This window comes from Camelus bactrianus, chromosome 35 (genome assembly GCF_048773025.1).
Source record: "Camelus bactrianus isolate YW-2024 breed Bactrian camel chromosome 35, ASM4877302v1, whole genome shotgun sequence".
NCBI lineage: Eukaryota > Metazoa > Chordata > Mammalia > Artiodactyla > Camelidae > Camelus > Camelus bactrianus.
In genome coordinates this window covers 28,596,335-28,609,828 of record NC_133573.1, presented here as the reverse complement: position 1 = coordinate 28,609,828, position 13,494 = coordinate 28,596,335, and the positions used below count along the sequence as shown (strand labels likewise).

General features: G+C 42.7%; 1 protein-coding gene across 1 annotated transcript in view; it reads right to left on the bottom strand.

Annotated features, from left to right (window-relative positions):
* The window catches only part of GDI2 (GDP dissociation inhibitor 2), a 30,431-nt gene extending 18,203 nt beyond the window's left edge, over window positions 1-12,228 (bottom strand). Inside the window, exons 1-2 of the mRNA XM_074358210.1 lie at window positions 11,955-12,228; window positions 1,927-2,034 (exon numbers count right to left, since the gene is read on the bottom strand). Coding sequence (XP_074214311.1) covers window positions 1,927-2,034; window positions 11,955-11,999 — 153 coding nt within the window. The 5' untranslated portion in view covers window positions 12,000-12,228. The remainder of the gene's footprint in view (window positions 1-1,926; window positions 2,035-11,954) is intronic.
* Window positions 12,229-13,494: the final 1,266 nt, after the last annotated feature.

Here is a 13,494-nt window from a genome sequence, read left to right as displayed (position 1 = left end):
ACAGATGACTGGATAAAGAAGATGTGGTGTGTACATACACACACACACACACACAGGAATGTTACTCAACTATAAAAAAGAATTCAGTAAGACCATTTTCAGCAACATGGATGGACCTAGAGATTATCATATTAGTTGAACTCAGAGAAAGACAAATATCATATTGTATCACTTATATGTGGAATCTTAAAAAAAAATGATACAAATGAACTTATTTACAAAGCAGAAACACACTCACAGCCACAGAAAACTATAGTTACCTAACAAGGAGGGGTGGAGGGAGGGATAAATTAGAAGTTTAGCATTAACATATATAATATATAAAACAGATAAACAAGGACCTATTATATAATACAAGGAAGTATATTCAATATCTTAAAACAAGTTATAATGGAAAAAATCCGAAAAAGTATATACATATGTATGTATAACTGAACCACTTTGCTGTACACCTGAAACTAACATAACATTGTAAATCTACTATACTTCAATAAAAAATCAAATCAAGTAAGTTCCAGTTAATTTATAACTTACAAGAGTTTGAAGCTCTAGATAAAAAAGCTTGCAGCTTAAAATTTAAGAATATTCATTCAAACTCATGAATTCTATTGCCAAGGTGGAACAGACTGTATTTACTCAAAAACCTCAAGTTCTTGACTACGTTAAAAAAGAAAGCATACAGCTTGCTCCTCTTACTGACGAGGAGCTAACACATAAATGCACTAGGTGAGGGAGGAATGGTGCCAGCACATCGCTCCAGATGACTTAGGGTGACCAGCTGGGGGGCCATCACTTTAACCAGGTCAGACCGAGCGCCGTGCCCAGCGAAGCTACAGCGAGCAGCATGGTGTGAGGCAGCATGAAGTGCCCGGCAGTGCTGTCTGTAAATCCGCCCAGACCTCCCAAAAGAAAGGAAGTGGAGATGTTCACAGATTAAGAGAATAAAGGGAAACAACACGAAAGGCAATGCTTAAACTAACTTAAAAAACGGAACAAAACAAACCGCTACCACACAGCAATATCTGACATTCTTGGGATTACTGGGGAATCTGAATATGGTCTGGATATTAGGGTTAATTTTCTTACTTGTGAAATGGTATTAAAATTATGTAGGAAAACACCGTTCTTAGCAGGGGAATGAACTATTTAAGTCAAGTATCATGTCTGTTATTTTCAGCAGACATGAAGACAGACAGACATGGAACAAAAAAAAAATCCACTGATACTGTTCTTTCCTGGTATTCTTCTTTCCATACATATTGTCCTGTACGCCTAAATACAGAAAAACCTTTTTGATATAAACGTTAAGTTTACCTAATTCAAGTCACTATTTAAAAAGTAACTGATATCTATCTCCCAGAAGGCACAGTACAGCTCAGATTCACTCACATGATGCTGAACAAACGTCAGAGAAGCGAATGTACCTGGTAAAACACACTCTGGAAATGCCTCACGTGCCCATGTTCTTTGAAAAGGCAGGAAGCAGGGAGGCTACCAAAAGGAACTAAGTTTTGCAGTCTTAACCTGGGTTCACAGCCCATCCCTGTGATCTTACCCCCACAGACTACTCTGTCCTCTGAAAAATAGGAGGAAACCTCCGAGTGACAGGGAAAGTAACTGAGACCGCGTAGAAAGCACTGGCGTGTGCCTGGGGCACATTAGTCTGCATCATAAGGTACCCTCTACGCACCCTGCCCAGCGTACACTCTACGAACTTCGAGAGAGAGCAGACAACTGCCCCAGATGGCTACAGAGGCCACCGTTTACATTTCTAAAAGCCCCAAACGAGGAGCTCCTGAAAACTACAATGCTACAGATCATCTATTTAATAAAACAAAATGAAAACCATCTATAAAAAGTAACGTTGAGATTCACAAGTAAAAGACTCAAAGGATAAAAGGCACATTAACTTATTCTAACACTTACATCTTCCAGCGGCGTTATAGATGCACTTTCTCCTCCGTAATACGGGTTTCTATCCATGTGAAGAACTTTCTTTCCATTCACCGACATTATCCCCGACAGGATACATTCCTACAGGGAAAGCACAAGTATCTTCCAAGAAAGTGTACAGCATGTTTCAAACAGATACATGATTAACACACACACACACACACAGGCCCGTCATTAAGCATTCTTTTAGTAATTAATTCTTATGCAATGTATGACGTACTTTTAAAGACAAAGCCCTAAAGGAACCAGGGTTCAGAGTGGTCTGTGGTTCCCAAAGTTAAAACTATCTTCATAGTAACACTAAGACATTATTTACTTTTTTCAGTGATGGTGCAAGATCCATGGTGGATAAAACAAATGAAGGCAGAGGCTCTAATCGCACCAGTCATTATATTCTTCACCACCAAGCACTCACAGTTTGAAAAAACAGGCCAATTTCACTTAAGATTGTCCTTGATGAAGCATTAAAAATCATCTCTGTTAAACATACACCCTTGAACACCCATCTTTTACATATCCTGTGTAGCAAAATGGGACGTAACATAAGGCAACTCTGGCTCAAGAAAAGCCTTTCATGCAACTGATCCGTAAGCTAAACTAGCTACTTTTTTCATGGATCATCATTTTTACTTGAAAAAAGAACTGACTGACAAACTGTGATTACTCAGGCTTCGGTATTGGGCAGTTTCCCAAAACTGAATGTCAATGAAAACAACAGACAGTATTTGCTGCCAAAAATGAAAAGTCAAAATTCTGAATGAAAATTTGTATTTTGGAAAACTTATATCCAACACTACAGGCACGTCAGATCCCCAATACTTAAAGGACTTTTCAGACATCAGTGATGATACTAACAGATCTGAGTTTCTGATATTGCATAATGAAATGTGTCAACAGTTCAGAAGCTCTGCGTTACTAAACCAGTACTTTCCAAGTGACCAATGGTGTTACAAAATCATGCGGGGAGCGGGGAGAGAGGAATTCAAAGTGCAAGCTAGATTAATGGATTTTAATATAACAAAATATGAATTGTTCACTGATGTGCACATACTGCAATTAATTTTTTAAAAAGCCCGCCACTAGTGTTTCGGTGTAAAACAAAGAATATTTACAACAATCTGAAAGGCTATAAAATACACCTTTTTCCAACTACGCATCTGTGCAAAAGCCTTATTTTCTTCATATACTTAGCTGAGACAAAACTCACGAAGACTGAACACAGAAGCAGATGAGAACCCAGCTATCTCTTAAACCAGACATTAGAGCGATGTGTAGTAAATGAAAAATGATGATACTCTTCTCACAAGCTTTTTTTATCTTGGAAAATTGTTATGCTTCATTAAATTGTTACACGTGTTAACACATAATGGATTTATCACTGTTATCTTTAAGTGAATTAATAAAAACTATTTTTTAATTTCTCAGCATTAATTTCTAATAGGATAAGTATTGACAGATACCCTTCTAAACAAAAGCTCTTCAGGGTCCTCAATTTTTAAGACTAAACAGATCCTGAGACCAGGGGGGTTGAAAACTGGAGCCCTAAAGGAAGCATCCAGGATAACTGTTAATACAACTGACAATCAACAGAGGATTGTAAATGAGCACTCTCCGCAGAAAGAGAAAAAGGCATGGACATACTAAGACAGACCAAATCAAGCCGGGGAGAAAAACTCAAGGAAGAATCCAATTAATGGATCAATGAAAAGAAACACAGAGATGGGATACACATTCACTCAAAGCCACTACAACCAGAATTTAGGCGATAAAAGCTTTAATTTTTTTTTCCTTTGGCTTAAACAACAAATATTTATTTCTCATAGTTCTGGAGGCTGAGACATTCTTTTTTTTTTTCTTTTTTAAAAAGACTAAGGAAATTCCCTATACCTTTATAAATCCTAATGCTTCTCGAATTTATCCAAAAGACTCCAGACAACAGAACAATCTCACTACCCTAGAAGCCTGACTCTGAAAAACTTATTTTCAAAAATTCATACATATTTCAAACTTTCCATAATATACCTACACATTTTAATATTTTTAAGTGTTTTAAATTAGTTACTATCAGGTTCAAATTTTATTCTGGGAGGGTGCATTTTTTTTCTTTTTTTTTTTCCCCAAGTTTTTGTGGAGGGAGGGAAAATTAAGTTTATTTTTAGAGGTGGTTCTGGGGATAGAATCCAGGACCTTGTGCATGCTAAGCATGCCCTCTACCACTTGAGCTGCACCCTCTCCTCGTCATTTCTTATGTAGATCAAGAAACAAAACATTGTGAGCACTCCAGAAGGCCGCCCCCAGGTCATAACCCCTTGCCAGCCCAAGCCAGCTCATGACTTTGAAGAGCGAAGGCTTCTTCTATGTGGTTTTGAACTCTGAATACTGGAGTCATATAGTATATACTTTTTGTACACACCTTTTAGTGTGTTTGTGGTCAAAATTTACTTGCTTACTATAGGGCAGGGATCCCCGAAGTACAGAAGCCAAACCCAGCCCACAGGCTCTATCTGTACATCAAGTTTTATTGGTCAATACCCATGCCCATTCCTTACATGCTGGCTGTTTTTAATGTACCACAGCAGAACTGCAGGTGTGATAAAGACCACATGGCCTGAGAAACCTAAAATCTGACTATCTGGACTTTTACAGGTTTGCCTACTAGCGGTGGATATCAAAGAGTGTTTCCTGATTTGGTATCACCTGTGAACTTGTTAAGAAATGTAACTTCTAAGCAGGTTCTGAAACTTCACTTTGCATCCACATCACTCGGGCGGCTTGTTAAAACAGACTGCGGGGTCCCACCTCCAGAGCTTCTGAGTCTGGGGTGGAGCCTGAGAATTTGCATGTCTCACCAGTTCCCAGGCGATGCTAATGTGCTGGTCCAGGACCAGTCTCAAGAACCACAACTGGAGAGGCCCTGCGCAGCCTTCACTGAACACCTGGGGATCATGTTACACTGCAGACTGATTCAGTGTGTCTAACCTGCTGCACTGGCAGGTAATGTCCTCAGGTGTCCGCAGAAGCAGGTGCTCCATGGACCACACTCCGGGTAACAAAGCCAAAGGGGAGTCTGCTGAGGGAATGCTCCACACAGACATACCACAAACGGTTTATCCGCTCTATGACTGACGGACACTGGGATAGTGTCCAGTTTCTGGCTGTTACAAATAATGCTCTGTACACATTCTCAGTGTGTCTTTCACACACGCACTTGTTGGCTACACATCAAGGAGCGCACAGTATGAGCAACCTCAGCACACACTGCCAGCAGGCTTTCCACCATGCTTGCACCAGTTTACACTTTGTCAGCAGTGTGTGAAAGTTCCTGTTGTTTCAATTCCATGCCCAGCACTTGTGTTCTTGGTTTTTTAATTTTAGTCAATCTAGTTGTGATGTGGTTTAATTCACATCTCCTGATAACTAATGAGGCTGAGCAGGGTTTTTTTATAACTTACTGATAACAATGGTATCTTCCTTTGGTAAGTGCCTATTCACATTATTTATCCACTTTTAAAATGGGCTCTCTGTCTTTTTCTTACTGCTATATAGAAGTTCCTTATGTATTCTGGATATATAAAGCCCTTTCTTGGTTTTATGCATTGCAAATATCTTCTTCCATTCCATGCCCAGCCTTTCACTTCTTCATGAGGTCTTGATAAACAGAACTGAAGGTATTTTAACTGTAAAAATCAACTCTAACATTACCAAAAGCAAATCACTTGTTTAAAAAAAATCCAAAGAAGCACTAACATACACGGCTCAATATATGATATGAAAGTAGAATAATATTTACAATCTCAAAAATAGATTATGACACAGACGAAGACCAGTCACACTTCCAGCCGTCAAAAGTAGACTTCACGGTTCAACTTCTAGAAGCAAAATCACAGCAAGAAACTGCGTGTTGCACAGCTCTGCACACAACTTCACGCCCACTGCGTGGCTCTAAAGCAAGCACTGAAGGCCAAGGCCTAATAAAGGACGCAGTAATGTAAAGATTCACCAGAGTCCAAAGAGCTGATATTAAAGGTATCACTTGGAGCAAAAAAGACAAAAGCCAGTTAAAACTCTGCAGCCTCACGGATTCTTCTGAACCCATCTCCGAAAGACTGCTCTTACACTGCCAAGAGAATAAAATACATAGTATCACACAGGCAAGACTTTAAATTTTACTTTACAACAAGGGATGAAGTCACTAATTCACTGATGAAACTTATCAATCATACCTTAGTACAAGGTGTCCATCGATACTAAAACTTGAGTATCTTTCCAAATTAACTCAAAACTAAAATCTACTACAACCTGGTGAATACAGGATAAACAAGCAAAGCAAGTCAAACTCAGAAAAAACTCTAAATGAATTTCCTTTTTTCACACAAGAAAACCTGGACCATCCACCGCATGTCAAGAACACTGATAACTTGTACTAGAAAACATACATAAATGAGTATTAGCCAACATATTAGTTTCAAATAAATCCAAGAGATGAGAGTGCTCCACATTGAATTTTGAATCATCCACAACCGACCTGAGCAGGGTAAGAATATGCAGACTTACATCCAAAATAACTAAAACTACAAAACCATCTTCAGAATCCAAGTCTTTATGATAATGGCATCTGACACCCAGCTGGGACACCCATGTTGTCCTACATGAAGAGGTAAACGATTAAACCAAATGTTTAAAGTTCAGCAAAGTTCTAGTCTGTGTGGATGTGGGTGTGGAGATGGTAGAAAGGACCGAATCAGTGATATTGAGGCTCACTTCCCTTCAGCACCTACACAGAGCCCTGGGGGTGCAATGATCAGAGTAACTAACTCATAAGGACAGCACCTAAACACATTAGGTGAAGTACCTCTCACGTACTGAAGCAGCCTGAATGGTGTTCCTATACATGAATTGTGATGGATCTAAGCAGAGCCTCAGAGGCCAGTGGTACTAAGTGGTATTCTAGTACCCTGAAAAGGGAAGGCCCAGCCCCTTTCCTACTTAGACAGCAGCTTAGGCTTGGAAGAAAACAGAGCCAGAGTACATTGATATTCTGATGTAACTTCCAAGGGACCAAACTAAACACCATTAACACTCTAAATCCTACGGCATTTTAAAGTTCTGTTACGATTTAAAAAATAAAACATAAAGTAAATACACACAAAAATGTGATTAGGAAAACAAAGCACCTAATAAGCGATGTTAAAGAAAAGTGCCTTTTGAAAGTTGCTTGTCTAGAAATAGAAGGAAAATGTATTAACTAGAAAAATTTTAAATCAGTTAATCTCAGTGTTATGTCTCACAGCAATAACAGAATAAAAACGAATGTGAGTTTTCAGCACTGTAAGTGTTTCTTTAAATGTTCCTGCCCCTCTAACGCAGCTCATTAAAAAAGCTGTCAGAAAGATAACTTTTCTTGAAATCTGGCTCTAATTATCTCTCTCCCGCTCAAAATCCTCTCTCGTTGCCTAGAAGTTAAAATCCATGTTTCTCAGCCTAGTATCTCGAACATTCTTGGTGATCTGCCTTCTTTCCAACCCTGTTTCCACTGTACCTCTTCACAGCTTCTGCTTCAGGAAAAACAAACTCCCTGCTCCCTACACATATCCTCTCCTCAGTACTGACCTACACTGCCCCATCTGCCCAGAAAATCAGGTTCCTCCTCCCGTTCCAAGCTTGGTTTTATTGAGCTATAGCTGACGTACAGCACTGTAAAGGTGTGAAGCACGTGATCTGACTCACACACGTCATGAAACAACTACCACAGTAGGTTCAGTGAGCGTCCATCATCTCGTAAAGATACAGCATCAGAGAAATAGAGAAAAACATTTTCCCTCTTAGGATTTACTCTCGTAACAATTTCATTCATAGCGTACAGCAGTTACCTTTATCATGTTGTATATTACATCCCTAGTACTTATTTACCTTGTAGCTTGAAGTTTGTACCTTTTGACTACCTTCATCTAATTCCCCCTCCCCCACTCTATTTATCAGCATTTTTAACAGCCAGCTTAAATACTTCCATATTTCTGAAGGGTCTCCTGATTACCCTGTCTGAATTCCCACCTGTGTATCTCTCATGACACTTAGCACCTTCTCATACTAACTTATTACAGTCATCCCCACAGGAGAAGCAGCTGCTTAAAGACAGGTGTGTTTGCCCTTTTATTGCCCATAATCAAGCAAAACAGTCACAGGTAGCTGAAAGTGAGGAAGGAGGAAGCCTTTAATTGGGTCCTGTGAGAGGGGAGGTAAAGGTGATCACAGATCATATACGTGAGCCAAACATTTACCCCGTGGTCTTTCAAACCAAATGTCTCGCCACCACCTCTAGACGCTGAAATATGTCTGATTTTACTTCCATTGTATTGGGCCAGTATGCTTAAGGCTGATTTAAAATACAAACTGCCCACGTGGTATTTAAACTTTCCAAAAATAAGACATTTGCATGGATACTGGTCGTATGATCACTGCTGCAGTGGACAGAAAGTCCTTGTCCACAGAACTCTAACAGTAATGGCAAGGATTTCCAAGGAGCAAATATAAAGGGCAATTTAAGATTTTTAAATTAGGTACAAAAACTCCTCTTTGAAATCACAAAATTTTAATAAAGAGAAAGGAGGAAAAGTATGTCTGGGATGTACAATGTTTTAAACATATAATGCTGAATGTAATCTGGTTAAGTATCACTGAAGTGTCCTTTTCTATTCGTAACTCCTTACGAGAATTATCACAGAGGAAAACAAAATACCGCTGGGACACAGAGCTGCGGAGCTGGTTACCCTTATTTTATACACTATTTCTAAGATTCATGAATTTACTGCCAAGCCAAAGTCACTCAGAAACAGCAAATTAGATGTTCAGAAGCTGCCTGTCATCGCCAGCCTAACCATCAAAATAAGCAAAAAGGAACAAATGAAAAGCAGACTGTAGAACTAACTCATAAAAAAGCAGTCTGAGAGGACTCAGTAAGGAGGCCAAAGTTTCTACAAAGCCCACCAGGTCTCAATGGCTTCATTATGTGACAGCACACACACAATCATCAATCCTCCTGATGCGAAATCTTAGTTATTAAGTCCGTTAATGACGGTCCTTAATTTGTTAGAGAAGTTGTGATACCATTTGGAAAGGCCTTCATCTAAAAGCTGTGGTTCTTTAAGGGGATAACCCTCAATTCCTTAAAAAATTCAATTACACGGACTATTCCATTTCTCCTGGACAGAATGAAGATTTTGCTCTGGTTTATACCAAATCGTTTTAGGTCTTCTTTGTTAAGGTTACTATCACTTAAGGGGATAACCCTCAATTCCTTAAAAAATTCAATTACACGGAATATTCCATTTCTCCTGGACAGAATGAAGATTATGCTCTGGTTTATACCAAATCGTTTTAGGTCTTCTTTGTTAAGGTTACTATCACTATTTGTGGACTAATATGACCTTATTTAGCCATAACAACTGATATAAAACAATAACACTAGGCAACACAGAAACTCCAACACTTCCTTACACTTTATTTTAAAAGTAACAAGTTACTGGCACTCAAAGTGCTTGACATACAGGCATCATGTAATATTTGGTACCCATAACTGATAACATATGCCTGTTTTTATATTCTTAAACCTCAGGCACTAAATATTTACAGATCAAAAATTAAGAAAATTAAATGATATGTTTACGCCAAATACTCAAAATTAATTCTAACTTGAGGGTTTTTAACTTTGGTATCCTCTTCACTTAAGTAATCAAAGTCCCTGTATGAGTAAAACTGAAGGTACGAAATTTATCATTACCAAAGTCATCCCATCACCAGTCCTCCTGTCTATGAAAGTAATAATGTGACTGCTCTGAATTGATACAATTCTCAAAGAGTATCTTGTAAAAAAACAATCTAGGAAGGCTCACAGGATTAAAGTTACCACAGCTATAAAATGACAGAACTTGGTCTGATTTCTAGTTAAATACACATCTACCACTCATCAAAAAGGTCACGATTAACCCAAACGAAGATTTAAATAAAGGGCATTATCTTAACTCAGTTGTTGTACAGTTAAGACTGTGCCGTCTTTGATACAAAGTGATGCCTCTGAACCAGGAGTGTGGAAACTTGCATGAGGATGGATTTGCACTCGTTTGTCCGTGTTTAACTGACCTAATCGAGAGCAAATCTGAAAGACCAGCAGTAACCGTAGAAAAACAGTGGAACTAACCAGCTCTTACAATACGCTGGCAGCGAGGGCACCCATTTCAGTGGGCAAAGTCCACCGCAAACTACTAAGCTCAGCTCAGAATCGCAATTAAGCACTTCAAAAATTAAAAAAAAAAAAAAACTGCGGTGGATAGGCCTATCCTGTTAGGCATCCAACAGTCTTCAAACTCACCACCAAAAAAGAAATTTAACCCAATACCTCCCAGTCCAACTGACTACACAGCTTTCTAGAGAGCAACCTCATCCACCTGGTGCTATGTCCTAGCCAGTCCCATGTCTGCTTCCGGACCGGCCAACATGAGCATGCAGAAGTGGGCATCATCCAACAATCACAAGTCCCTCTTAACACACAAATGACAGGTCAGAGAAGTGCCACTCTAGTTCCTAACAACCTTTTCCTCAGAAATCAGCCAAATGCAAGTTCGAAGGTTCTCTCTTGTCCAGAGAAATCTAAACTAGTCACTTGGGAGTGTTATCTGAAAAAAAAAAAAAAAAAAAAAAACTAGTTTGATCCCGAGAGATAATACAATGCATTTCAACAAATTTGTAGCAGGTTTACATTAAATGACTCAGGACTCTGAGGTCAGTTCATATGGGATACACAAGATCTAAATCAGTGGTCATCTTTTTAAAATGAAGAAACCCAAAGTCAAAATTCCAAATTTCAAAAAAACTTTGATAACGGAAATGATCCTCTCTTCAAATGGAAATTCTTTCGCAAGATGACTAGTCTTCGTTTTCTTTGAAATGCACAAAGAGGGGAGAGTATAGTTCAGTGGCAGAGTGCATGCCTGGCATGCATGAGGTCCTGAGTTCAATCCCCAGTATCTCCAATAAAATAAATAAACCTAATTACGTCCCCCCAACAAAAAATAAAAGCACAAAGAGAAGTAAAACACCTGCCTGCATTATTGGCAGAATGTTATCTGTTCTCTAAACAGACAGATAGATAGGAGAGCAAATGTACCATGGTATTAGGAACACCATGCATTCGCATCACGACTGTTGTCTTTACTTTGTTACCCATTTATCTTCTAGCTCCCTGAAGAAGGTATATATAGCAGAACAGAGCCTGGCCTCTAGCAACCCATTACTAATCCATTTCTCAGGGGGAAGGCGTCCCGGAGAGATAAGGGACGCAAGGTCGGAACCAACAAAAGCAAAAGATGGCAAAGGTCAGGTGAGAAGCATTAGACAGGCACATTCTGAGAACACTCATTTCCAAATCAAGCTGCTCAAGGGGGATGGGAGGGTGGTTAAAAGGAACGGACAATGCCTCTCACCTGGAGGGGGGAAGGGGCAAGAAAACTAATTTTCTCCAAAAACGCGAGTTCACCGAACTCGAACAATTCAGCAGATTGTGATTACCCAGTGACCTGCCACCCAGACTAGCGGCGGCGGCGGGAGGCCAAGCAGGAAATCGCCCGGCGATCGGCTCCCACCCTCCCCCACTGCGCCGGGTGCCTTTCCGCTTCCAGTCGCGCGAGGCCGGCTCCTCCGTCGTCCTGCGGCGGAGCGGAGCTCTCTTCTCCGCCCACTTATGCGTGGCCGCTACGACCCTCCCCGGCACCTGCCGGACCGGGCGCCCCATCTCCCGGAGCCGCCTCCGCGTCCGGACGCGCCGGCCCGCCCGCCCTCCCCGCGCGGCCGCCAGCCCCAGCCCGCAGGGCCCCGCCGCAGGCGCGGCCCGAAACGGCGACGCAGGCCGGAAGGCCCGCCGGGAGGCCCTCCGAGGCGCCGCGCGGCCCGGGAGGGTGCGGGGGGCCGGGCTGGCAGACGCGCGGGCCGCCCCCCGGGCCCGGACTCACCGTCAGGCCGGTGCCTAGCACAATCACGTCGTACTCCTCATTCATGGCGGGGCCGGGCGCGGACGGAAGCCCAGAGAAAGGACAAGGCGCAGCACTCCAGGGGTCGGGGGCTAGGCGGCCACCCTGACGGGGCGGGGGGAGCGCTCAGGCCGGGCCGGGACGAGGGACAAGAGAGGCGGGAGCGGAGGGAAGACGGAGCTGGAGTGGAGGGAGCCAGCCGCCACCTCAGACGTGAAGAGAAGAGCGGGGCGGGGAGGGGAGGGAGGGCAGGAAAAAGAGGGGAGGGAGACGCGGGCGGCGACCCGGACCTCCGCAGCCGGGGCGGGGCTTAAAGGAGGCCGTCGATCACGCCCTTTCCACCCGCTCATTGGCTACGTCCCCGTCGCCCGCCCAACCCTCTTCCTTTCCGCTCTCTCGCGAGAGGAGGGCGGGCCGTCGCGCCCGTGGATTCCGGTTCTCCGCCCCGCGCGCACGGCCACCGTGGTTGGGGGCGGAGGCGGCGGCGCGGCCCTCGCGGGCAGGGGAGGAGCGGGCCAGCTCGTTTACCCCGCGCCCAGTGGAGGCCGGACGCGCCCTTGGACTTTGGGCCTGCGGCGGCCACGTGGGGCAGAACTGGCCTCCAGGAACGCGGGCCCCCGCGCTCCCGCCCGTCCGCCCGCGGCCCGGCGCCTGACGCAAAGTGGCCTGACCGACCCCGCTGCGCCCTCGCGGGCGCCTCGCCTGGCCCTTTGCCGCTCGTTTTGCTTTTCTTTTTTTCTGAAAGAAAAAGGACCCGACATGTTTTGAGCTCGGGAGTCACTGTTTTATCGCTTCCCGGCCTGTCATTCCCGCTTGGTGCGTTGCCCGTGTGCGGCCTTAGGAAACTGAGAGAATTCAAAAAAGAAAAAAAAAACTTAAAAAAAACAAAAAAGTAACTCTAAGTATAAATAATGGGGAAGGCCAGGTTTGATTGGAAGCTGGTCAGCGCCTACTGAGTGCTGTGACCTGAACCAGCTGACCGCTCTGAACAGGTTTAGCCGCCCATCCCTTTACCCCGCCCACCCCCGCTCCAAACACACGCGCCTTTTTTTAGGATTCTCTTAGGCATCGCCAGCTGTGGGTGAGGAGACAGGTGTAATCAGTGGCTAAAGAGGGCAGACCCTCCACAGGCCTTCGAGATAAATGATTTTCCTAAAGGGTTGACAGCCTGTGATTTCAGCCTTTGATAGTTCTGCATACTCAGCAGGCAAGAGTTGGTATTTCCTCCAAGATTTACTCTCTAATACAGCTGGGTAAGAGCTACTTAGAGCGAATCTTGGTAGATAGAACTTCCGTCATGTTTAAATATGATTCAGGAAAGAATGTAACAAGTTCTTACAATGTTACTTCACCCCGGAAGGAGTTTAAGAAGGTGTGTTATATTGGACAAAGGACGTTTTTTGTGGGGGAGGGAGAAGGAAGGAGTTTAAATTTGCATTCAGCCTAAATTGGATTTGAGTACGTTAGTGACCAAATGAATTTTTATAAGTAGAAAAAAAAATCAAGTGCAGTTACTATAACA